The 23,335-nt window shown below is 48.5% G+C and overlaps 1 protein-coding gene across 1 annotated transcript; it reads right to left on the bottom strand.

Annotated features, from left to right (window-relative positions):
* Positions 1-8,651: 8,651 nt before the first annotated feature.
* Positions 8,652-14,402, bottom strand: LOC109733774 (serine/threonine-protein phosphatase PP1). The gene is made up of 4 exons (XM_020292985.4): positions 14,044-14,402; positions 11,745-12,304; positions 11,457-11,648; positions 8,652-9,022 (listed from the first exon to the last, which is right to left on the bottom strand). The coding sequence occupies exons 1-4, from the start codon at positions 14,243-14,245 to the stop codon at positions 8,999-9,001; spliced, it is 978 nt and encodes a 325-aa protein (XP_020148574.1). The 5' UTR covers positions 14,246-14,402; the 3' UTR covers positions 8,652-8,998.
* Between the last annotated feature and the right edge of the window lie 8,933 nt (positions 14,403-23,335).

Below are 23,335 nucleotides of genomic sequence, written 5' to 3'. Positions count from 1 at the left end.
TCAAGTGCTTGAGAGAAGTAGCAAAGTTCCTCCATCCAGGAGGGAGTTTTGCAATAATGCAACCCGCGACAAACTTGTCCGGTAACTCACACTTCAGGAGCTCCAGCTCCTTAGCGATGCATTGTATCTCATGGGCCTGGTCCAATACAGAACGGTTATCAACCATTTTGTAATCATGGAACTGCTCCATAGCATACAACTCGCTTCCAGCATCGGTTGCGCCGAATTTAGCTTCGAGCGCATCCCACAAATTCTTGGCAACGCGCATATGGAGATATGCGTCCACAAGTTTGTCTCCGATCACAGTAAGAACGGCTCCTAGAAAGATGGTGGTCGCCTCCCTAAACGCATTCTCCTATTCAGGAGCAATCGTTACCGTGGGAGACACACCACTTACCCAGAACACGTTCATTGCTGTGAGCCACAAGGTGGTCCTCGTCTGCCAACGCTTAAAATGCGTTCCAGTAAACTTTTCCGGTTTCAGAGTAGCGGCGAAGCCATGAGTCGAAAAGTGCCTAAAATAAGGTTTTTGGATTCTTGGAAATATTAGCACTTTTCCGACTAATCTAATTCGAGTATACAGTAAGCATGGAATAAAAGGTATGCATCTCATGGCGATACCTAAGCATACTAGCACGTACAGAACATAGAGGCGAACCATCTATGAGCAGCACATATACGGCTAGTACAAGTACGAGTAAACGAGGGATGAACAGATCATACCCTCCGGTTGGCCAGGCCAACGCGGCGGCGGCGGCGGCAGCCTCGGTGTCGTCCGTGGCCTTCTTCTTGGTGGCGACGTTGTTAGCCATGGGGTCGATGTAGAGGAAGCAGAGGCGGACGGAGACGGGGACTGGTCGGGAGCAATCGCGTCGAGACGCTCCCCAAAAACCTTATTGCCGTTCTCCCGGGCAGGATCTCGAACGACAGGGTTCCGGAGGCACCTGCTCTCCCGACCAACCGTGCACGCGGTCGTCGGGGTGGGATCGCCGGAGGCAGCACAGTGAGAGGAACAGTAGATGACGGCTAGGGTTGTGCGAGAGGGAGTGAGTGAACTGAGTTAGGGTTCACTCCAGTGGCCAGCGCCTTCTTATATAGGTCGTCAGGTAGATGGGCCTGGGCCAGGCCCACGACCGAGTCTGCGAACAGCCCACGGTCCAACGTCTCGGACAGTGGCGCTTCTGTAAGCGACTCGTTAATTAATTAACCATTCCTGAGCGGCAAAAATAAGCTTCGGCCCGGCTCATGACGAGGCGAGGTGAGGCGAGGCGAGGCGGGCGGCGGAGAAGGAGGAGCGCGCGTGTACAACTCCTATTCCCAAGCTCCCAATAGCAAGTGATGGAGCAGCCCTTATAAAGAGGTCTCACTCTTCTTACTGTATAGCAGTATGGGACTAAACTTCCCACACTTCCCACCACTTGCCGTACACATGCATGGGCCTTAGAGATTAACTAGGGATTAGTGTCTTATATGGGCCTAAGCCCATCCATAATCCATCATATATGACCAGATCAAGGGCAAACATAAAAAAACTATGTAATGTTATCCTTGCGCCACAATGGTTTTATTGTAATGCAACAAAAGTGTGCGATGACCATAACATCAAGGATCACCTGGTTTTGTTTTCCTTGAGATGGTATGGAATCTAACCATACGTAAACACTCAACAAATTTTATAGCACTACATGCAATTTATAACCATTCCTGCATTTTGGACATCACTACATCTGCATGTATGCATTGCTTACCCGCAAACGAAACCACGTGCTTGAATACATGCACGCGTTCATATGATATGGATCTATCATGTAAATCCGTCGAAAAGCCTGACACACACAACACACGTGCAGTACGCAGATCCATAGACCCAATAAAACGAAATATCCTGTGGACAAAGCTTGCTTAGACGTAAAGCTCTTTATTTGTCGCTACGGAAAAATAAAATGAAATGGAGAAAGTTGAGGTTGGAGCACGCATTATTATTGTAGCCGTACGTACGCCATGGGTCTAGGATTCTCCGTCCGATCAATCATATACTATGTACATGTGTTTGCCACTGTGTAGCCATAACGAACAATCAAAGCTTTTGTTGTGATGCAAAAAAGTATGCAGTGACCATAACATCAAGGATTTCCTTGAGATGGTATGGAATCTAACCATATGTAAACACTCATCAAGTTTTATAGCACTACATAAATTGCATATGCTAGTTTTCTGTTTAGTTATTACTCCCTCCGTTTCTAAATAAAAGTCCTTTTAGAGATTTCAATACGGAATACCTACGGATGTATATAGATATATTTTAGAGTGTACATTCACTCATTTTGCTCCGTACGTAGTCTCTATTGAAATCTCTAAAACAGACTTATATTTAGGAACGGAGGGAGTAGCTTGGTAGAAGAACAGTTTGAACCTAGCACGGTGTTGACATCAATCATATATTAAACATTGAGTCTCCTGGCATCTTTTCAACAAACAATGCCCTCTTAGATGATTGGTCACTTTTACATAATGCACTAAGTGCCCCCCATCACACAAACGCATCCGATCTAGAAAAAAATCCATCGAATGAGCAATCATCTCTGCCAGTAATTCAAGAGAAGAGACGAAGGACGACGAGATCCATCATTTCCATCGCCCTAGTCGCCTCCGACATTGATCCTCGTCTCGTTAAAATCTTCAAACTTGTCTATTTCGGTACTTGATTTGTCGTGCATTTACATGTGGGCTATTATAACCATTCCTGCATTTTGGAGGTCACTACATGCGCATGTACGCATTGCTTACTCGCAAACGAAACAACGTGCTTAAATACGCGCACGCATTCATATGATATGGACCTATCATGTAAATCCGTCGAAAAGCCTAAGACACACAACACACACGTGCAGTACGCAGATCCGTACACCCAATAAAACAAAATATCATGTGGACAAAGCTTGCTTAGCCGTAAAGCTCTTTATCGCTTTATATGCAAAAAATTAAATGAAGAAAGTTGAGGTCGGAGCACGCATTATTGTAGCCGTACGTACGCCATGGATCCAGGATCCATCTATCCTATCAAAGTGGCAATCATCATATACTACTATGTACATGTGTTTGCCACTGTAACCATAACGAACAATCGAGCTTATTATTATTAGCTTTTTTTCGGCCAATTGTCTCAGGCGAGACGTGCACCGAAGACGGGAGAAAAGGAAGGAAGCGACGACAAAGGAACAAGTAATAAAGTGGTGAGCGTGTACGCCCACAGAAAAGCATACAATCATAAAGCAATGGCGGACGTTTCGGCATACGTACACGCGTATCCACCGTGTAAAAGCATGCCGACCACGGATCGACATAGCTGGCTAGACCGGCGTACGTGCGGTGCGTTTCGTCGAACACGTACGTACTGCGTGCTGTGATGATCACACGGCTTTAGCTAGCTCTTTAGTCTTTACGTGGATCACATACATACTTGCTCTATGATGTGTGCTGATCGAGAGAGCTACCTAGGCAAGGACCATCGGTCCATACGCAACTAATCAACCAATAATGCATGCCAGGTGCTAATAATGCTGCACGTTTAGTTTGTGCAAGCATGCACGCATGCACACGTACGATCAGCGACAGCAATATATGAAGCTTTTCTGTACTTTCTTTTTTTTTTAACTTTGAAGCTTTTCTACTTACCAGTAGGTGCGTAACCTTTCAAGGAAAAAACAGAGGTTGCGTATGTATCTGAGGTGGACGTACGTACTGGCGGGAAACACATGCATGCCACATGCCAGTGCGGTGAATTGCGGCACATGTATCGATAGATCGAGTTAGGCCATCCATAGTTTATGGGTGCGCTGAAGATTACTTAGCATGATCGAGCTCATGACCATGACGGGAACACTGCTTCCAACATCAACGACGACAGCGAAGTAGCCCGGCCGGGGTCGGGGACATGAGCATACTCTCCACTGCCCCCTGCTCGACACGTCCGCCGCACCCCTACATGCCCTTAGGCGTCGATAACAAGATCATGGTAGGGACGCATCCACCTCGAGGTTCCATGGGTGACATCGTACGCCTTCCTAAAATGCAAAACATCTTATACAAATACTTGACAATTTTATTTTTTTCAAAAGACGAGGAGGACCCTTGGCCTCTGCATCTGGACAATGCATGCAGTCATTTTATTAATTATTCACACAAGACCTTATAAAGTCATACAATAGTAAGACTAAAGCCATCGTCTAGGCAACATCTGTCGCCACTCTTATCCAGTTGATGAAGGGATGCTGATAGTCTGGGTCTAATACCAAACAGACCTTGCAGCCAAACCTAACATCTAAGACCTAGGGTCCCAACCAGGACGCCCGCCGGGTATGGGGCACCCACCAGTCCGGCGCACTCCTCAACCAGGACGCCTGTCGGGTATGAGGCCGCCACAACCACATGTCACCAATCCATCTTCAGTATTGTACTGCTGCATCTACCTTGCCCGGTCTAGTTGTCGTCGACGCCACCACGATGCTAGACAACGCCACCATCCTGTGCTCGTCCATCAGCACATGCCCACCGGCGAGACTCCGCTGCTCCATGCCGCTGAGACCCGCCGTTGTCGACGTGCCAGATGCCACGCCGCTCCTCCATCGCGAACACCACCTGCTGCCACTGGTCTCATCCCCTCCGCCTACAGTTCCTCTAACCGAGCACCCAAACGTCCCAGGCGGCGCCTCCAAGAAGGTACGACACACGCAATGCCACCGCCGCCCAATCTAAGGAGATTTTGGGTTTTCACCCGGGCATGGGGTTGGGGTGGAGGGCAGGGACCTCGACGGCGCCTGCAAGTAGGAGAACGGCGACCCTGGTCGTCGCCATCGTCGGGATGAACGAGTCATCTAGAGTTTTCTTCGGCCCGATGTCGCCTCTACCAGCCCCTGCGAACGCACCGGGGCCGACGACCGCGATCGTAAACCATCAAATGCAGCGGGAGAGAGTCTGCAAAGCGGGGAAGATCCACCGGCAACATGCCGCCCATGCGGTCAAGACGCCGTCCATCCACCCCCCGCGAACGTCGTCAGCCGAGGGTGCCGTCGCCATGCCTAACGGGACCGCCGCCCCAGATCCAAGTTCCTCCACGATGGCCGGAGTGGCGAGATCCGCCACGAGCGACGAGATCCGGCACCGCACGGCCAACATCACGTCCTGCTTCCAACATCAACGACGACAGCGAAGTAGCCCGGCCGGGGTCCGGGACATGAGCGTACTCTCCATTGCCCCCTGCTCGACACGTCCGCCGTACCCCTACATGCCCTTAGGCGTCGATAACAAGATCATGGCAGGGACAGATCCGGTGGGGGTTCCATGAGTGACATCGTACGCCTTCCTAAAATGCAAAACATCTTATACAAATACTCGACAATGGTTGACTACTATTTTGAAATCTATCTCGGAACTATTTATTGGAATCATGATGGCACTCCCTCCATTCCATAATACCAGTGCTTATAGTTTTAAAAAAATCAAACTTTACAAACTTTCACCAAGTTTACAGAGAAAACTATTTAAATCTACAATACCAAATATATGAAGTATGAAACTACATCTTATTATGAATCTAATGATATATGTTTGGCATTATAGATGCAAATGTTTTTCTTCACAAGATTGGTCAAAATATGTGAGGTTTGACTCTCAGAAAAACTATGTGTATTACATTATAAAACGGAAGAAGTATCTGGATCAAACTATACTGTTCGTAGTACAGTTTTCACCAAAGCTGAGACGATATCCCTATGTTTCTACATGCTATTTGTGGCACCCAGTGTTAACATCCTACATCCCCCACTAGATCATGGGTTTTCTCAAGTCACTATAAGTATAAAAATGTATACAGATTATCCAAGCAAAGTCTTTACAGAAGTTCCGTTATCTTTAAAAAATACTTGTAATTGTTCTTTAAACTAGAACAATGTACCCGTCCCTTGCTACAAAGCCAAAAAGAAAAACGAGGAGTTAGAGAGAAATGATACGCTACACCGGGCGGCATGTGCTCCGGGCAATAGTTGTTGGACACCTGCCCCGAGCATGTGTCTCCGTTTGCACGACGTCCGCCCTCTTAGTTAGACTACTAGCTTAGGGCATCTCCAACGTCGATCTTCAAATCGCCTGTATTCATTCGGATCTCGGTGTTCAAACATGTTATACCATTCAACGCGGGTCTGTATCGATAGGCAGGGTGATTCAGATGTACGTTCTCCCGCAAATCGGAGACAAACATGAGGGCTTTACGGGCGTCCGGACCGTTTCTCACCACACTAGCCCATCCAAACCCCCTCCCTCACCCGCTCGCGCTTCCCGCCAGAAACAGTTAGCGCCGCTCAAGAGCATCAGTGCCGCATTCATGCCCGGATAGAGCAGACATGACCTCTCACTGCCGAGAGAGCGCCGTTCGCGCCGCTTCCCCGTGCAGGCGGCTACTCCGCATTCAAACAACACGACAGCCACCCGCTCGTCCGTATGCAGCCCAAATTAATGACACGCAGTTACCGAGGTGGCTACTTCGGCGCCACCCGTCCGTCCCTCTACCGCCCACCATTGCTATATAAACTGCTAACCTGGCCATAGCCACAGTCATCCACCTCCGATCCCTTTCTCCTCTCCACACCACTCCCATCATGACTTCCTCGCGCTCCAAAGCTCTCTGGGACGGGCTGACGACGGACCAGAAGGAGATGGCCACCATTGCTGCCGTTGGCTGGCCGGCAGGCAGTCAGAGGACGGCGATGTCCCAATGGACGATGCGGCCGACGACGAGCCGGCGCCACCCTCGCCGGTGCATTGCACCATGACCATTGGCGAGGCCTGTGCCCATTACATGGGCATGGTGTGGGAGGAGCCGGAGGAGCAGTTCGGGGGGGGGGGGGGGGGGGGGGAGGCCGACGCCGCTTACAACCACCAGCTCCTCAGGAGCACCAGCAGGAGAAGGGGCAGCTCGCCGCCGGTAGGGCGATCACGTCAGAAGCGGACCTAGCAAAGCAGGCGGCGCTGCTTGAGTCCTAACACTCCGCCCGTGAGATCCGCCTCGCCTGCTGGCGTTACCGCCAGGCGGAACTGAAGGCAGACGAGGTGTGGGGCAAGACCGACGACGAGGAGGACATCGCCGACTCCGCCGAGGTCGTGCCCCACCACCACGACCACGAAGCCAACACGTCCGCGGGCACCGCTGGCAGCGAGAAAGAGTAGTGCACGGTAGGTCACCACCGCTCGGGTCTCAAGAAGGCCACCGCTCCTCCTCCTCCCCTATTGAAGCGAAACTTGGTGGGCTCAACATTGGTGGCTGATTAGCCACTTGACGGCGACATGGGGCGGACAGCTTCACTTCCCGGGTCTCTGGAGGCGGAGCTAGAGAGCGCCGAGGCGGAACTGGAGAAGGCAAAGTTTCAGTTCTCGGGGCTCATGGCCGAACACGGGAACGGTCGTCGGCGATCATAGATTAGGTGTATTAGTTATACCTATAGAGCCGAACGAACACCACTTAGTTGATGTAAACGTAATGAAATCTGTCATGTTTATATGAAATCCAACCACGTGTCAATAAATTTCGTCCGGTTAGTTCGAATTGTTGGCTGGATGTATGCGAGCAACATTGGATTGATTGCGGTCTCCCGCATCCGTGTCCATAGACCGATCCCTCCCTGTCCGCGGATTGATGCGGGAGAAAATTTGTGGGTCGCAGTTGGAGATGCCCTTAGTACATATCAAAAGACATTGGTGTCCTACGACGCTTGCATGGTTCCGGCGATAGGGAAAAAAACGAGGGAGCTGCAGGCTGTCAGGCATTAGACTATATCAAGGGACTATGGAGGGCCATTGTAAGATTTAAAATTTGGAACAAAACAAGTGTTCGGATTTGAAAACTTGGGAAGATGGGTTTTTTTTTACTACTTCTCATAGGATTTTTAGCATCCACTCAAACCTCTTTGAAAAAATCCTTTGTTTTTTCTATGATGTAATCAAACAACCCAAATTCTGTAGGATTGAGGACCATGACATTTCAATCCTACGTTTTTAGAATCCTACGAATCAAAGAGGTGCCAGGGAAAAACCATCTACTATCCTGTTATACACAATTAAAATGGATATCCCTCTATTCACAAATATAAAATGTTTTGAATATTTCAATATGGACTATATATACTGAAATGAGTGAACAAACACACTAAAATGCTCTATACACATCTGAATCAAAAAAAAGTTAGAACATCTTATAATAGTGAATGGAATGAGTACTCCCTTCGTTCCTAAATATTTGTCTTTTTAAAGATTTCAAATGGACTACCACATACGGATGTATATAGACATATTTTAGAGTGTAGGTTCACTCATTTTGCTCCGTATGCAGTCAGTTGTTGAAATCTCTAGAAAGACAAATATCTAGAAACAGAGAGAGTAGATAAGTAGCTCGAACATGCAAAAAATGAAAGAAAAACAAACAAGGTCATAAGAACCTTGGAGACCTTCCCTCACAGACCTTGATTGTAGATAAGTACTCCCTCCGTTCGGAATTACTTATCGTGGAAATGAATGTATGTAGACATTTTTTAGTTCTAGATACATCCATTTCTGCGACAAGTAATTCGGAACGGAGGGAGTAGAAGTGTAGAACAAGTTGGTAAAACGTCACGTCACAAACATAAGGCAAATAATAGATGCTCACAAACAGAAGCTATCAACATCCACAGGCAAAAATGTACCACAAAAGTAACTTACAAAAACAGATGCCGCGCAACCAGGAAGAACAACCAGAATAGGTGGTGCTGTTAAATCCGGCCTAATTCTGTACAGAGAAAACGAGTGCAGAGCCAATGGACATTTACAAATGCTCGGCAACTAAGGGTGGTTAAGCAAGACAATTGGCTGGTGGATGAATATTGCCATGCCCTGGTGGATCCAAACAATAGATCAGATCACCCCCTTCGAGCTGACGATGCTAATATTGAAGGAATGGATGTTGATCAGATCAGGCACTTCCCCCGGTTGCTGGCTGTTGAAGTCAAAAAGGAAATATAATCAGTTGTGTTGCCTTCAAATCATACTCTTTTTTTTGCAGGTTCAAATCTGGTGAAGTACTCCCTCGGTTCACAAATATTACCTCCGTACCAAAATATAAGACGTTTTTATAGGCTACAAAAACGTATTACACTTTGATACGGAAGTAGTATAAGATATTCTAACTTTTTTCTGAATTGGATGTATGTAGACACGTTTTAGTGTGTTTGTTCACTCATTTCAGTCCGTATGTAGTCTATATTGAAATATCCAAAACATCTTATATTTGTGAACAGAGGGAGTAGAACTTATCAGATATTTTATTCAGGATATGTTATCGTAGGTAGAGACTACTGTATTTTGCATCTTGGGTAGTTCACATGTACTACATCCGTTCTAAAATATATGACGTTTTGGTAGGCTAAAACGGACGTGGTAGCTTTTGATGATCACAGGTCAATTGATTAAGATATGCATGTTGGAAGGATTAATGTAGTCTGGGCTAATTTAGACGAAGTGAGCTGTGGTCTTCTTTCTACAATTATTGTACTAGTTATTCTGACCATTGGGTGTTTGTGGGAATAGCTCAACTCTAACCTACTTATCACTTCCATTCTCATCAACTAAACAAACCTACTGGATAGGCGGTTATGATATCTTCTGTGAAGTTTCCCTAGGCCGATGGTTATTCAAGACCTAAGGCCAACTCCAATGCACGACCCCATTTCTTCCGGCCGTGTCCGTTTGGGTCCAAACAGACAAAAACAATGGCCCAACCACAGACCCGTCCTATTGTTTTGTCCGTTTTGTGTCCGTTTGGACCCATTTCTGGACCAAATTTGCTCTGGATTTGGGTCCAAAGCGGACACAAAACGGACAGAGTCTATGTCGTCCTCGTCCGCTTGTGTCCGGCAGGGCCCATATGTCAACCCCCCTACCTATCCCGCCTACCCCGCTTTTCTCTCTCTCCTCTCTCTCACCCCCGGCCGCGCCACCGCCGCCTCCCCAGGCACGCAGCAGCAGCATGCCGTGCGCAGGTGTGGCTCGCGCTGGAGTGCGGCATCCCAGCGATGCAGCAGCAGCAGCATGCCTCACGCAGGCGCAACAGCAGGCCGCCGCCACAGCAGGGCGGGCGCAGGCGAGGCGGGGCAAGGGCGGGCGCTGACGAGGCAGGACAGGGACGGGCGCGGGCGGCTGTGGACTTGGCAGGCGGCGGCGGCCTGGTCCCGGGCGGCAGCGATGCGGGGCTCCCCCCGTTGCTCCTACAGCACCATGGGCAGAGCAGCGGCGGCAGAGACCAGAGCTGCCGGGGCGAGGCGAGGCGGGGCGGCGCGGGCGAGGCGGGACGGACACGGGCAGCGGTGGACTTGGCAGGCGGCGGCGTCCTGGTCCCCAGCGGCAGCGACGCGGGGCTCCTCCCGTGCCATGGGCACAGCAGCGGCGGTGGAGGCCAGAGCCGCGACGGCGGGTGTCGACCTCAACCACGGCCGGCGCGTTGTTGCACCTCAACCGCGGCAGCAGAGGCCAGAGCCGAGGCGGCGTTCTCGTGCGCGGCAGGGCGGGCGGGGGGCGCGGGCACGGCAGGGCGGGAACTGGCGGGCGCGCGACAGGGAGCACGGCTGAGTCGACGCCGCACGCAGCAGCGTCAGGTTCGGACGTCGGAGAGCATGCTCGTCGTTGACACTGGCGGCGGCGGCAACGCCTGCTAGGTGTTCGAGGAAATGGCGGGGGTGGACATCTCACCGAATGGGGCAGCTTCGTTGGGCGCAGAGGTCGTGTCCGTCTGTCCGCTCGCACCCGATGTCCGTTTTCCTGACCCAAACAGACAAAATACGGATAAAATCCGTGTCCGTTTGGGTCACTGCGTTGGAGTTGGCCTAACGGCTAAAATGTAATAGTTGGCCGAAATACAATGAATGCATTGAATAGCCCCTTCTTGATCAAAGATTAAATGAAGGATTATCCTCAATTACATTATCAATTCACTATCACTCTCTGTGGTAGTGTCATCCGCAAAGTTTCCTCGTGAACATACAGAAGTAACATCGAGATGGCATTAAAATTTAGAAAAAAAATTAATGTGCGGCCCACTGTGCAGCGATTGTATGTTCATTAAAAAAGGGCAGATGACTGGATTATGCAATAATTAACAGAACCAGCAAACCACAGCAGATCTTGTGCATCAGAGGCATTATCATCGAATTTTCTTTCGTTTCATTGATCATGGTTTCTATTTTTCTAATATTCTACTCCCTCTGTTCATAAATGTAAGACATTTTAGAGACTTGACAAGTCTCTAAAACGTCTTATATTTATGCACAGAGGGAGTAGTCCATAAAGATAATACAATGATAAAACATTCTATCTCCACAGGTTCAACTTCTAGTGCATAGTACAATATGAATCCAATCTGAAGCCAGCTGATTTACCTTATTTGGAATTTGTCTTTTTACCCGCGATGTGCCTGTTTCATTTGGCTTCAAGATTTGAAATGAGCACATTAGATTTTCATCTATGCTCAACAGAGCACCTACATTATCGAATTCCCCGCAGTAATTTGGAGCTGAGAAGATGGTGACTAATCTCCGCTGTGCGAAGAACTCATAACCATCTTCTACCACCTAAGGGCATTCATGGTACATGCAGTTATTGTAAGTAAAGCTCGAGAATAACAGTAATCCAGAAAATAACAGGAGTTCAACGAAGTGTTCACAAACCTGATGGGCTCGGCAGATAAGATCAAGATCATTTTTCTCCAAGAACTCTATAAGCATATCTGCACCAAACGTACATGAAACACCTCTGTCACTCTCCCCCCACCCTTCTCCGTCAGGGCTAGGATCAGACCAAAGCAAATCACACAGGAGACCATAATCAGGAATCTCAGCCGGCCTCTCAATATCCTTTATTTGGTCCAGGTTAGTCAGTTCAGGTGAAAGGCCACCATGCATGCACAGTATCTTGTCGTCAATGAGTGCTGCAATAGGCAGGCAGTTGAAGCAATCAGAGAATATCTTCCACAGTCGAACATTGAACCTCCTCTTGCATTCATCATAGAAACCATAAACTCTGTTGATTTTTGCATCTTCATGGTTACCCCTTAACAGGAAAACCTTGTCAGGGTACCTTATTTTGTAGGCCAGCAGTAAGCATATAGTTTCCAAGCTCTGTTTGCCTCTATCTACGTAGTCTCCGAGGAATACATAGGTTGAGGTTGGAGGATAACCACCCAAATCAAACAACCTCAGAAGATCAACAAACTGACCATGGATATCACCTGAAGGTTTCATCATAATAGGTAAGACTAGAGTTTTCTGTGAAGATGTGCAAAAGAAATTACAATAATAATGAAAAGAATATTAAGAAGCTCTAAACTTTGTGCAGAAAGAAATCTTTATCACACAAACGAGATTAACTCACAGGTATTTTACTGACAAGGCTGCTTAGCAGATAATCTATAGAATGGTAGAGCTATAAAGGTTGTACATACCAGTATTCAGTATCATTTATTTTTAAAATTTGCTCAAATCTATGCCGGTTGTTGATTGTTGCTAGGATGGAACATGGCAGGTGAATCAAAGATGTCAGGAGATGTATAGGTTATTAGGTTAACATGTGGAATGGTTTGGTATATACGTTGGAGGAGGTGTAATCGAGGATGTTATTAGCTCGGGACTAAAGAAAATAATAATGACATTCCTACAAGATCCTTCTACAGAAAGTGAGCAGTTGCCAGTCACAGAATGGTCAGTGTGTGGCCTGCAAAAACCAAATAAAGAACAAGATTTTTCCTCTGGCAAGTCTTCGATAATAAACTCCACTTAGATGTTTGGTTGAAAGAGGAACTGCCAAGGGGGGGATTATCGTGTTGTGTCAGGGATCAAAACCATATCAAGTTTGTTCGGCAAATTGTTTGTTTCGTCTCAGTCTCAGGAAGATTTCACTGTTTGATGGCTTGGTCTGGGAGGACTGTACACAGACAAATTGATGGTTATTTATCCTTCAGGCTGTGGGCTACATGGTGGGCATTATGGGAAGTTTGAAATGAAATGACATTGATGATAGGGTGTCAGGCAGTATACTGACCATTTGTATAAAAATTTGGGTAAAGGAAAGTGAAGAAGGCAATTGACATATTGAAGGTGAAGACAAGTCTTCTGTAGCCCTGTTGCCAAGTTTATTATGATGCATTGCAGCCCAGGGTTCACAATTTGCCTATCCTTTTTGCGTTATTTTACTTTGAAAATTTGGTAGGGTTGTTATGCATGATGCTACTTTGTACTTCCTGACACCAGAGGGATGACATATGGACTACAATACTAATACCGGACAAACTCGGTGTAGAACCAAGAACAGCAGTGTGGTCACAATGTCACCAGCTCGTGCAAACAAATTTAATGGGCGACGAGCAGCGACTTGACCATCCACCGCAGCCCCCAATATGGCCAACAATCCTACCTCAGCTCATTAACCCAGCAACTCCATTCATAACTCCATCATGAATTCACATGTTCTAAAGTGAGCAAAACAAATGGCGGGAGCAACCAAAGTGGGAGTACCTAAGGATGCAAGCGGGAAGGGCAACCCACGAAGCACTTTCATAAGTATACACAAAATCAACTTATTGTAATTTTCCTTTGATATTCACATAAGGTTGACTTTTAATATACTTATATGCGGGCTTTCACGGGTCCCACTTGCATCCCCTAGGAGTACCTATGACTAAGCATTAATGGCTCTTTAAGGCCAAGGAAGCTCAAATCAGGCATTATCATCATAGTACAAAGAGATTATCATCCCTTGTAAGGAAACCCATCCTTCTCTTATCCCTAAATTCCACCAAACACCACCAAGGTGTACCAAATCCCCTCATGATTCACAGATTCTCCACATCGCCTAAAAATTTACCAACAAACCTATTCGTTCTATGAAAGAAATACCCTCACCAAAATCAAAACTACATATAATTTGGAAAGGAGCAAAACCAAAGCTAGAAATGATTTGTTTAATAATCACCGCAGATCTTGACGGGGGCCTGGATGCGGAGGAGGTTCGGCTGGGACAGGAAAACCCGCTTGGCGTCGACGCAGAGCTGCCGGATCTCCGCCTCGGACAGCTGCACCTGCCGCCCGCCGCGGCCGCCCTCGACCAATCGCCGCACCACCTCGTCCAGCGCCGCGCCCTCCATGGCCCCCATGGAGGCCCGTGTCATCATCATCTTCCCTCCTTCTTCTCCCGCGGCCGCGTCCCTCTCTCTCTCCGGCGACGGCTAGGGGCGGGGGAGAGAGAGAGGAAGGGTGGGGGATTGGAAATGGGATGTGCCTGGGAATAGTTTGCGTTTGTGACGACCACGAGCTTAATTAATCGTTTCGAGTGTTCAAAGACGCGTGAACACGCATCCGCCGTTGGTTTGTAGATGGACGGCCCGTGGAAAATGTCTCGGTCTTCCTCCTGTGTTTGCTGCTCTTTCGTCGTTTTCCTGTTGCCCTCGTCGATCAGGGAATTGGATTTTTTTTTTTAATCTTCCATCATGGCACTACAAGGAACACAAGTACAAGGAACACAAGAAATAACACTCCCTCCATCATATGATGTAAGACGTTTTCTGACACTATATTATCAGATGAAGGGAGTAAAAATTACATCGAGATTCATAGACTACCTAACGATGACTACAAGCACTGAAGCAAGCTGAAGGCGCACCGCCATCATCGTCCCTCCCTCACTGAAGCCAGCCAAAACGTATTGTAGTTGACAGTCGGGAAGTCGTCGTGCTAAGCTCCCATAGAACCAGCGCACCAGAACAGCAATCGCCGCTAATGAAGAGTAGCATAGATTGAAAAGATAACGTGAATGTAGATGAACAACGAACAGATCCGAGCAAATCCATCAAAGACAAATCCGCAGGAGACACACCTCCACATGCCCACCAAGGATGCTAGATGTACCACCGGAACGGGGACTATGTGAGAGAACCTTATTTCATCATTAGGGAGCCGCCGCCGTCTTGCCTTCCTGGACACAAACCCTAACAAAACTCGAAAACACATCAAAAAACTGGGCCCTCCCACCGACAAGGGCCGAGATCCACCACGCCCGCATGGCCCTAAGACCACCGGAGATGAGGTGGACCAGCAACGGTGCTGGCGAGAGGCAAAGAAACCCTAATTTTTTTAGGGGAGGAGGCGGTTGTGTCTTTTGTTAAGCGACAAGATATTGTTCACTCTCTATTACTTTGCATTTTCAAGATATTAAAGCATCTACAATCATAATTATCAAATCTAGGGCCTTGTATGTCCGTTGGCGCGCCCGCTCGTACTGACCACGCAGAGACCATTTCGCTGACTCCACAACCACAATCTCCAAACATTCGCACCCAAATTTATACAAACTCATGCATAGTACTCGCACATCCAACATAGATATAGTTCGTACAAAAGGGTCGCCCGAGTTCATACTTAACTAAACTACTAAATAAAATAAGTAATTAAACATATGGGGGACGACCGGAGTTCACCATTTCCTCGCCGGTGGCTTCCCCTTGGGGTCTCGGAAGCGACAGTTGTCCTTGGCGATTGGTTTTTCTTTTGGTTTCTTTGTTTTCCTTTTTTTTTTCATTTTTTTTGTTTTTTTGTTTCTTCATGTTGATTTTTTATTTCCTTTTTATTTTCCATTTATTTTTATTTTATTTTATTTTTATTTGTATTTTTCCATTTTGTTAACACCTTCCAAAATTTTGAACATTTTCTAAATCATGAACATTTAAAAAAACATGAATAATTTTTCACAAATTAATATTTTTTTAAATCTTGAACATTCTTTAAATTCGCGAACATTTTTACAAGTCAAGATTTTTTTGGAATCATGGACATTTTTCAAAATCACTAACATTTTTTGAATTGGTGAACATTTTTTAAAATGCATGAATATTTTTTGGAATCGCGAACATTTTTTGAATTGGCCACCCCGACCTCCCGCCGCACGTCGTCGCCGTTGGGCTGCTCATCGCCGGCCTCCCCTGCAACGCGGGTGAGGAACCCCACCGGTCTCCTCCCTCTGCTGTTGCTCGCGTCGCCTGCGCCTCGACCATGCCCGACGCGTGCGCCCGCGCACTGCCGCCTTCTCTGGCGCGCCCTCACCATGCTCCCAGGCCGCGCCCCGCCCGCGCCTAACTCTGGCTGCGGCCGGCGCTGCTCCCCATCCCCACGCGGCTGCCTTCGCCGGCGTCCGCCACCGCTCCCCGCTGTCCTCGCGCGTGACGGAGCCCCTCTCCCGCCACTGCCGCTGCCGGGCGCCGCTCCGGCCGGCCTCGCCGCGACCGCGCTCGGGTCTGCCTCGCCCGGTAGCCCGTGCCCTCAACTGGCCTGAGCCACTGACGAATGGGGCCCACGCCCCTGTCTTAAGAAAAACAAAAAAAGTAATGTTAATAAAATAAAATAACTACTAAAATAATTAATTAATTAGTGGTTCAGTTAATTAACTTAATTAATTTTGCCTAATTAACTAATTAGCTAATTAGTTAGTCAGAGGACTCTATGACAGTGGGGCCCCACCCCTAGTTAGCTTAATTTAACCCCCTTTTAAAATATGTGACACTGACAGATGGGCCCCATTGACCCTGTTGGCTGGTCAACCTTGACCCAGTCAACGCTGACTGTACTGCTGACTGGGCACTGACCGGCCCCACACATCAGGGTTGACCATGGTCAACTCAGCTGACTGATGACGTCATGATGACGCCATGCTGGTGCAATAACCCTATTTTAGTTTAATAATAAATCTAGGATATTGCTTAAACTTCAGAATTTCATATAAAATAATATGTAACTCGGATGAAAAAGTTTTATACATGAAAGTTGCTCAGAACGACGAGACGAATCTGAATACGCAGCCCGTTCGTCCGCCACACATCCCTAACCTATCGAACTCGCAACTTTCCCCCTCCGATTCATCTGTCCGAAAACGCGAAACACCGGGAATACTTTCCCGGATGTTTCCCCCCTTCACCGGTATCGCCTACTACTGCGTTAGGTCACCCCTAGCGCTGCGTATTGCCATGTTATGCTTTGTGTTGCTTTGATTGCTCTATTATTTATTGTGTTCCCCTCCGTTACTTCTTTCCGGTAGACCCCAAGACTGCCGGCGACCCCCAGTACGACTACGGTGTTGACGACCCCTCCTTCTCGGCTGAGCTTCCAGGCAAGCCCCCCCTTTGATCACCAGATATCGCCTACTCTTCTCTCTACTTCTTGCACTAGAGTAGTGTAGCATGTTACTGTTTTCCGTTAATCCTATCCGGATGCATAGCCTGTCCTTGCTACTACTGTTGATACATTTACCTGCAATCCTAATGCTTAGTATAGGATGCTAGTTTATCATCAGTGGCCCTACATTCTTGTCCGTCTGCCATGCTATACTACTGGGTCGTGATCACTTTGGGAGGTGATCACGGGTTTATACTATATACTTTATATACATGACACATGTGGTGACTAAAGTCGGGTCGGCTCGTTGAGTACCCGCAAGTGATTTGATGAGGGGGCTGAAAGGACAGGTGGCTCCATCCCGGTAGAGGTGGGCCTGGGTTCCTGATGGCCCCCAACTGTTACTTTGTGGCGGAGCGACAGGGCAGGTTGAGACCACCTAGGAGAGAGGTGGGCCTGGCCCTGGTCAGCGTTCGCGGATACTTAACACGCTTAACGAGATCTTGGTATTTGATCTGAGTCTGGCCATTTGGTCTATACGCACTAACCAACTACGCGGGAACAGTTATGGGCACTCGACGTCGTGGTATCAGCCGAAGCTCTTCTTGACGCCAGCGACGGAGCGGCGCGCGCCGGATTGGACTGGAACGCCTGCTAGGCTAGGTCTGCTTCCGGCCGCGTACGCAACGTGCAGGTGTGCAATGGGCGATGGGCCCAGACCCCTGCGCGCATAGGATTTAGACCGGCGTGTTGACCTCTCTGTTGAGCCTAGGTGGGGCTGCGACGTGTTGATCTTCCGCGGCCGGGCATGACCCAGAAAAGTGTGTCCGGCCAAATGGGATCGAGCGTGTTGGGTTATGTGGTGCACCCCTGCAGGGAAGTTTATCTATTCAAATAGCCGTGTCCCTCGGTAAAAGGACGACCCGGAGTTGTACCTTGACCTTATGACAACTAGAACTGGATACTTAATAAAACACACCCTTCCAAGTGCCAGATACAACCCGGTGATCGCTCTCTAACAGGGCGACGAGGAGGGGATCGCCGGGTAGGATTATGCTATACGATGCTACTTGGTGAACTTACCATTTACTCTCTTCTACATGCTGCAAGATGGAGGTGGCCAGAAGCGTAGTCTTTGACAGGACTAGCTATCCCCCCTTATTCTGGCATTCTGCAGTTCAGTCCACCGATATGGTCCTTTACACATATACCCATGCATATGTAGTGTAGCTCCTTGCTTGCGAGTACGTTGGATGAGTACTCACGGTTGCTTTTCTCCCTCTTTTCCCCTTTCTATACCTGGTTGTCGCAACCAGATGCTGGAGTCCAGGAGCTAGAGATCCCGAGGATGATTCTACATGGAGTTCGGCTTCGAGGAGTAGTTAGGAGGTCCCAGGCAGGAGACCTTGCCTTTTCGATCGTTGCTACTTTTGTGCTAGCCTTCTGAAGGCAAACTTGTTTAACTTATGTCTGTACTCAGATATTGTCGTGGAATTGTCACGGCAGATGTCCTCGCGCAAGGACTTAGTCGTGGAGCCATCGCAGCTAGGAAGCTTAAAGGGGTTAAACGGGACAAGGAACACGTGGGTTATACTGGTTCGGTCCCTTACGGTGAAGGTAAAAGCCTACGTCCAGTTGAGGTGGTATTGATTAGGGTTTCGATCACCAGGAGCTAAACCGTCCTGCCTGGTTATCGAGTTTCTCTTACCTGTCCCTAAACCGCCGCCGGGTCGTCCCTTTATATAGAGAGGTTGACGCCCCGCGGCTCTCAGAGTCCCGGCCGGCTCATAACAGTGTCCGGCTCAGACTCTCAACTATTCTTGCCTTACACTACAAGTTTCACCCTCACGGCGGTTGTCACTACGGGCCTTAAGCCATCTCCGGGTCTTAAGCCCATTATTGACCCGCCGTCTTCAAGTTTGGTACTGGGCTTCGCGTGATGACCATTATGACGTAACCCGGCCCCTCCTGGGCGGGTGACTCTAATGGTTATATCCTCAACATTAGGCCCCAGATTGATTTGAACCGGTTCATGTCAATCTTCAATCCCTTTGAGAGAAAATCCTCTGGCTTATATTTGTGCGAAGGTTATAACTCGCCATGACGTCATCTTCTGGATTCCTGGTAACCCGCCATGACGTCATCTTCCATTAAGTCCATTTTTTTATTCTGTCATACTCCAACGGATCTTTATCTTTAATGGCCATCCCGAAAATCGAGGCGCTTCTGTGGCGAGATAATCACGCCGTGGCCTCCTCGTTTCTCGCGCCCACTTATTAGCCGCACCTTATAAATAAGCCCGGCCCATAAGCCTTCATTCACTCGTCGCCTCCATCGTCTTCCTCCTCTGACACCCGAGAGCTCGAGCTCCGCCGCCGCCGCCGCTCTCCTGGTCTTCGTCAACCTTGGCCACTGCATCACCCTGACCTGTCCAGAGAAAACGGCGGCGACCTCCGCGACTCATGAGCACCCGTAAGTCCTTGCCACTCCATAGAGTAGATCCGCATTAGGGTTCTTTCTGTTCTCCCCTGTTCTTCGCAGTTCGTCGTCATTTCTTCACAGTTTCTTCTACACGGCCCTCTTAGATCCAGAAAACATATAGAACTCGCGCGGTTGTAGTTTCGCACCCATTTTCAATAGTAGCACGCCCCCTTACTTGCAAAGAGATCCCCTTAGAGCTCATGAACTTCTCTGTATCAGCTTTCTAGGTCTAGAAAATTTTTCCTTTTTAGCCGATCGTTTGATCCAAAATAATTACTGCGATCTGTGATACTTGTTTGCGCCATACTTAGTCAAAAATTGCATCTGCTTAGATATGGCGGCTCATATCTCCGGCTTAAAAGAGGCCACGCGCTGTAAAATTTCCGGCTCATTTATGATAAAGTTTTAGACAACTTGAATTACTCACGATGCCCTCAGCGGCTTAGATAACCCGACGCAATTAGCCATATGTCATTAGGCCCCTCCATAAGCCGCCATCTTGAATATTGAACTGTAAACTTTCTCCGGTTTATAGTTGAACCGGACATTTCCTTTTGTCATAGGCTTTCGTCTTTCACAATGCCGCCCAAGGCTCCCAAGGCACCCATCACGTGCAACTGGATGAGATCCAATGTTACTGATGACACTTTAGCTGATTTCGTGAAGACGGGTTACCTGCCCAAAAAGGAGGTCATGTCTTATCGTGCCCCTGACCCGTCGGAGGAAAGACCTCAACCAAGAGATGGCGAGGTGGTGATATTTGCTGATCACATGAGCCGGGGCTTCGCACCTCCCGGCTCAAAATTCTTTAGAGATGTTCTGAACTTCTTCGATCTGCGGCCGCAAGACATAGGACCCAATTCCGTGTCAAATATTTGCAACTTTCAAGTATTCTGCGAAGTATATCTTGGAGAAGAGCCCAGCCTACTACTTTTTAGGGAATTGTTCTATCTGAATCGCCAGAATGAGTGCGCCAACAGGCCTAGCTTGGAGCTTGGCGGAATCTCCATTCAACGACGGAGAGATTGCCTTTTTCCTTATGCTGAGCCGCCAAGCCACCCAAAGGACTGGAACCATACATGGTTCTACTGCCAGGACACTTCTCCGGCTGATGAGAACCCTCTGCCCGGCTTTCGTGCTCTGCGTCTGGAGCCAAATCACCCCCTGCCAGACAAACTATCTCAAGCTGAGCGTCAACCATTGATCCCTACCATCAACAAGATTAAGGCTCTTCTGGGAAATGGCCTCAACGGCGTTGATCTGGTCCGGGTCTGGCTTTCTTGGCGGGTGATTCCCTTGAGCCGCCGCCCCGGCTTAATGTGTAATTACACGGGCCGGAAGGACGACCTCTGCGGCACATCCCCAACGATCTACCTGAGGACGTCGTGGACGACATGACCAAGTCCCTCTTGAACGAGAGCTTAGCAGACCGCGGGAGGACCGGCTTAAGCCCCTTCTGCCAAGCTAACCCGGGTCCGGCGGTAAGCCACTGACCTGAGCACCTTGCTTTCCCTTTTAATAATTTTCATCTGAACCTTAAGAAATCTTTGTCGTATTTTTCAGGCTAATGACAAGTTCTGGAAGGTCAAGTATGACCATGAGGCGGCTAAAAAGGCCAGGAAGGCTAAGAAAGCCGCCAGGAGAGCCGCTCCCCGCAAGAAGGGGAGTAAGCCTAGCGCCTCAGAGCTGCTTCAGCTAGATGATGGCTCCGAGTCAGAGGTAACCCTTGTTTTGTCAGGCTCTTATTCTGCTTTTCGTCTGTTTTTTAACCACCTTACTGACTTGATTATCCGCAGGATGATATCGGAGCGAGTAACCCGGTGACTGAAGAGGTAACTATACTTTCCTCCGACTCGGACCCCTTGCCAAGGCTGAAAGTCCGGAGAGTAACCCGGAAAGTAAGATTTTCGCATCTTTAGCTTATCAAGATCCTCAATTTCTTTTGAAGCAACAGATTCATGAGAGCCGGAGGCAAACCCGGGCCAGCAAGGATGCAGACCTCTCCTCCGGCTTACCCAAGGCATCAAGAAAGCGCCGGACTGAGGTTATCTCCAACTTATACCCTTTTCATCCTTTAGCGGGCGTCACTCGTCAACCACTCAATTCGTCTGATTCAAATTATCAGGAAACTTCACCTTCCTCTGGTGACTCCATGCAATCTAACCTGCCAGCTTTCAAGACCGCACCCGGGTAATGATAATCATCTCATTTGTGCTTATCTTATTTATGTTTTTTGTACTAATCTTTTGACTTTCAGTGCCCAAGCCAAGCTCAGCAAAAGGGCCAAGAAAAATAAGCCGGTCGAAGAGCCGGTCTTGACTGAACCGGAAGCTTCTGCTCATGAGCCGCCATCTGCACCAGCTCCGGACACCGCCGCCTCAACTGAAGAACAAACCATGGCGGGTTCCGACAACCCGGAGATTCCCAGCTCAGCTCAACCGGCCGATGACCCGGATGTGGTGATTACACGGACTGAATATGTTGAGCCGGGAAGACCCACTGTGCTGGCCAGATGCTCGCGCCGCCGGGCTAGACTGGAGATCACTGACTATGCTAACTTGAACATTGGAGACATTGTTTCTGGTTACATTGGTCAAGTGCACAACAGCCGAGACCTGGAGATTGATATGGTGAAGCAGATACAACAAAAATCTGAGGTACAACCCTCTTGCTTACTCCATAGTCAGTCTTACTATGCTAGCCCCCAAGTCTATTACTTATGATAGAATATGTTGTAGACTTAACTTCCGGCTTACCTTCATGAACCGGCAATTGTAAATAGAATCTTTCAGCTTACATTAGCCCCCAAGTGCCAAGTGTTTTTGCTTGCAAAGTGCTTGGGACTTTAATGTTGCATAATAATCACTCATACTATAACCCGGAATTTGTACAGGCTGCCTGCAAGAAATTTGAAGCTGAAATCTCTGAGCTGAAGAACCGCCTGAAGACTCTGGAAACTGAGACCCGGAAGGCCAACGCCAAATTTGAGTTCAGTGTTGCTGCACAAGAAAAGCTGAAGAAGAAATTTGAAACCGAAAGAAAGACTTGGGCCGAGGAGAAAACTGCTTTGGTCAGCCGGGCCGAACAAGCGGAGGCTGCTCTGACGGAGAGAACCGCCGAACTCTCCGGCTTAAAGCGCCATGTGTCACAGATGGTCGCCGCAATCTTCGGTAAGTCATTCTGCAAGCCTTTAACAAGCTTACATTCTTTATGTCTTAGAAGTCCCACAATTGCCATCAGTTCACCTAACTTTGTTATGCAGGTCCCAGAAGCTCCAACCTTAATCAGAATGTTCTGACCAAGTTGAAGGCCGTGTACACCTTGGTGGAGCAACTCTACACCGGGTCACAGCGTGCGTTAGCCGTTGTGGCTCTGTCCAACGAGGTTCCGACTCACCTGGCGGATGTACTCAGGCGGCTTGCCGTTCTTCCTCAGCGCTTCCAAGAGCTAAGACGGGCCTCTGCAAGAGCCGGAGCTATAGCTGCTTTGAGCCGGGCCAAGGCTTTTCTTCCGGAGCTAGACCCGGCCGACATCGCTCTTGGATACCCCAGCCTGAAGGAAGACGGCACCCCCTTTGATCAAAAAGACTTTGCTGCCTGTGTGAAGAGTGTGCGCCCGGTGGC

Source organism: Aegilops tauschii, chromosome 1 (genome assembly GCF_002575655.3).
Source record: "Aegilops tauschii subsp. strangulata cultivar AL8/78 chromosome 1, Aet v6.0, whole genome shotgun sequence".
Taxonomy (NCBI): Eukaryota; Viridiplantae; Streptophyta; class Magnoliopsida; order Poales; family Poaceae; genus Aegilops; species Aegilops tauschii.
The sequence above is the reverse complement of the archived record's forward strand: the minus strand, read 5'-3'. Positions and strand labels throughout refer to the sequence as shown.

Coding starts and splice junctions, on each gene's coding strand:
- LOC109733774 (XM_020292985.4), bottom strand. CDS start 14,245: ATGATGATGACACGGGCCTCCATGGGGGCCATGGAGGGCGCGGCGCTG. Junction 12,305..14,043: donor GGCCCCCGTCAAGATCTGCG/GTGATTATTAAA, acceptor TGAAACCTTCAG/GTGATATCCATGGTCAGTTT. Junction 9,023..11,456: donor AAAGACAAATTCCAAATAAG/GTAAATCAGCTG, acceptor TGACTTCAACAG/CCAGCAACCGGGGGAAGTGC.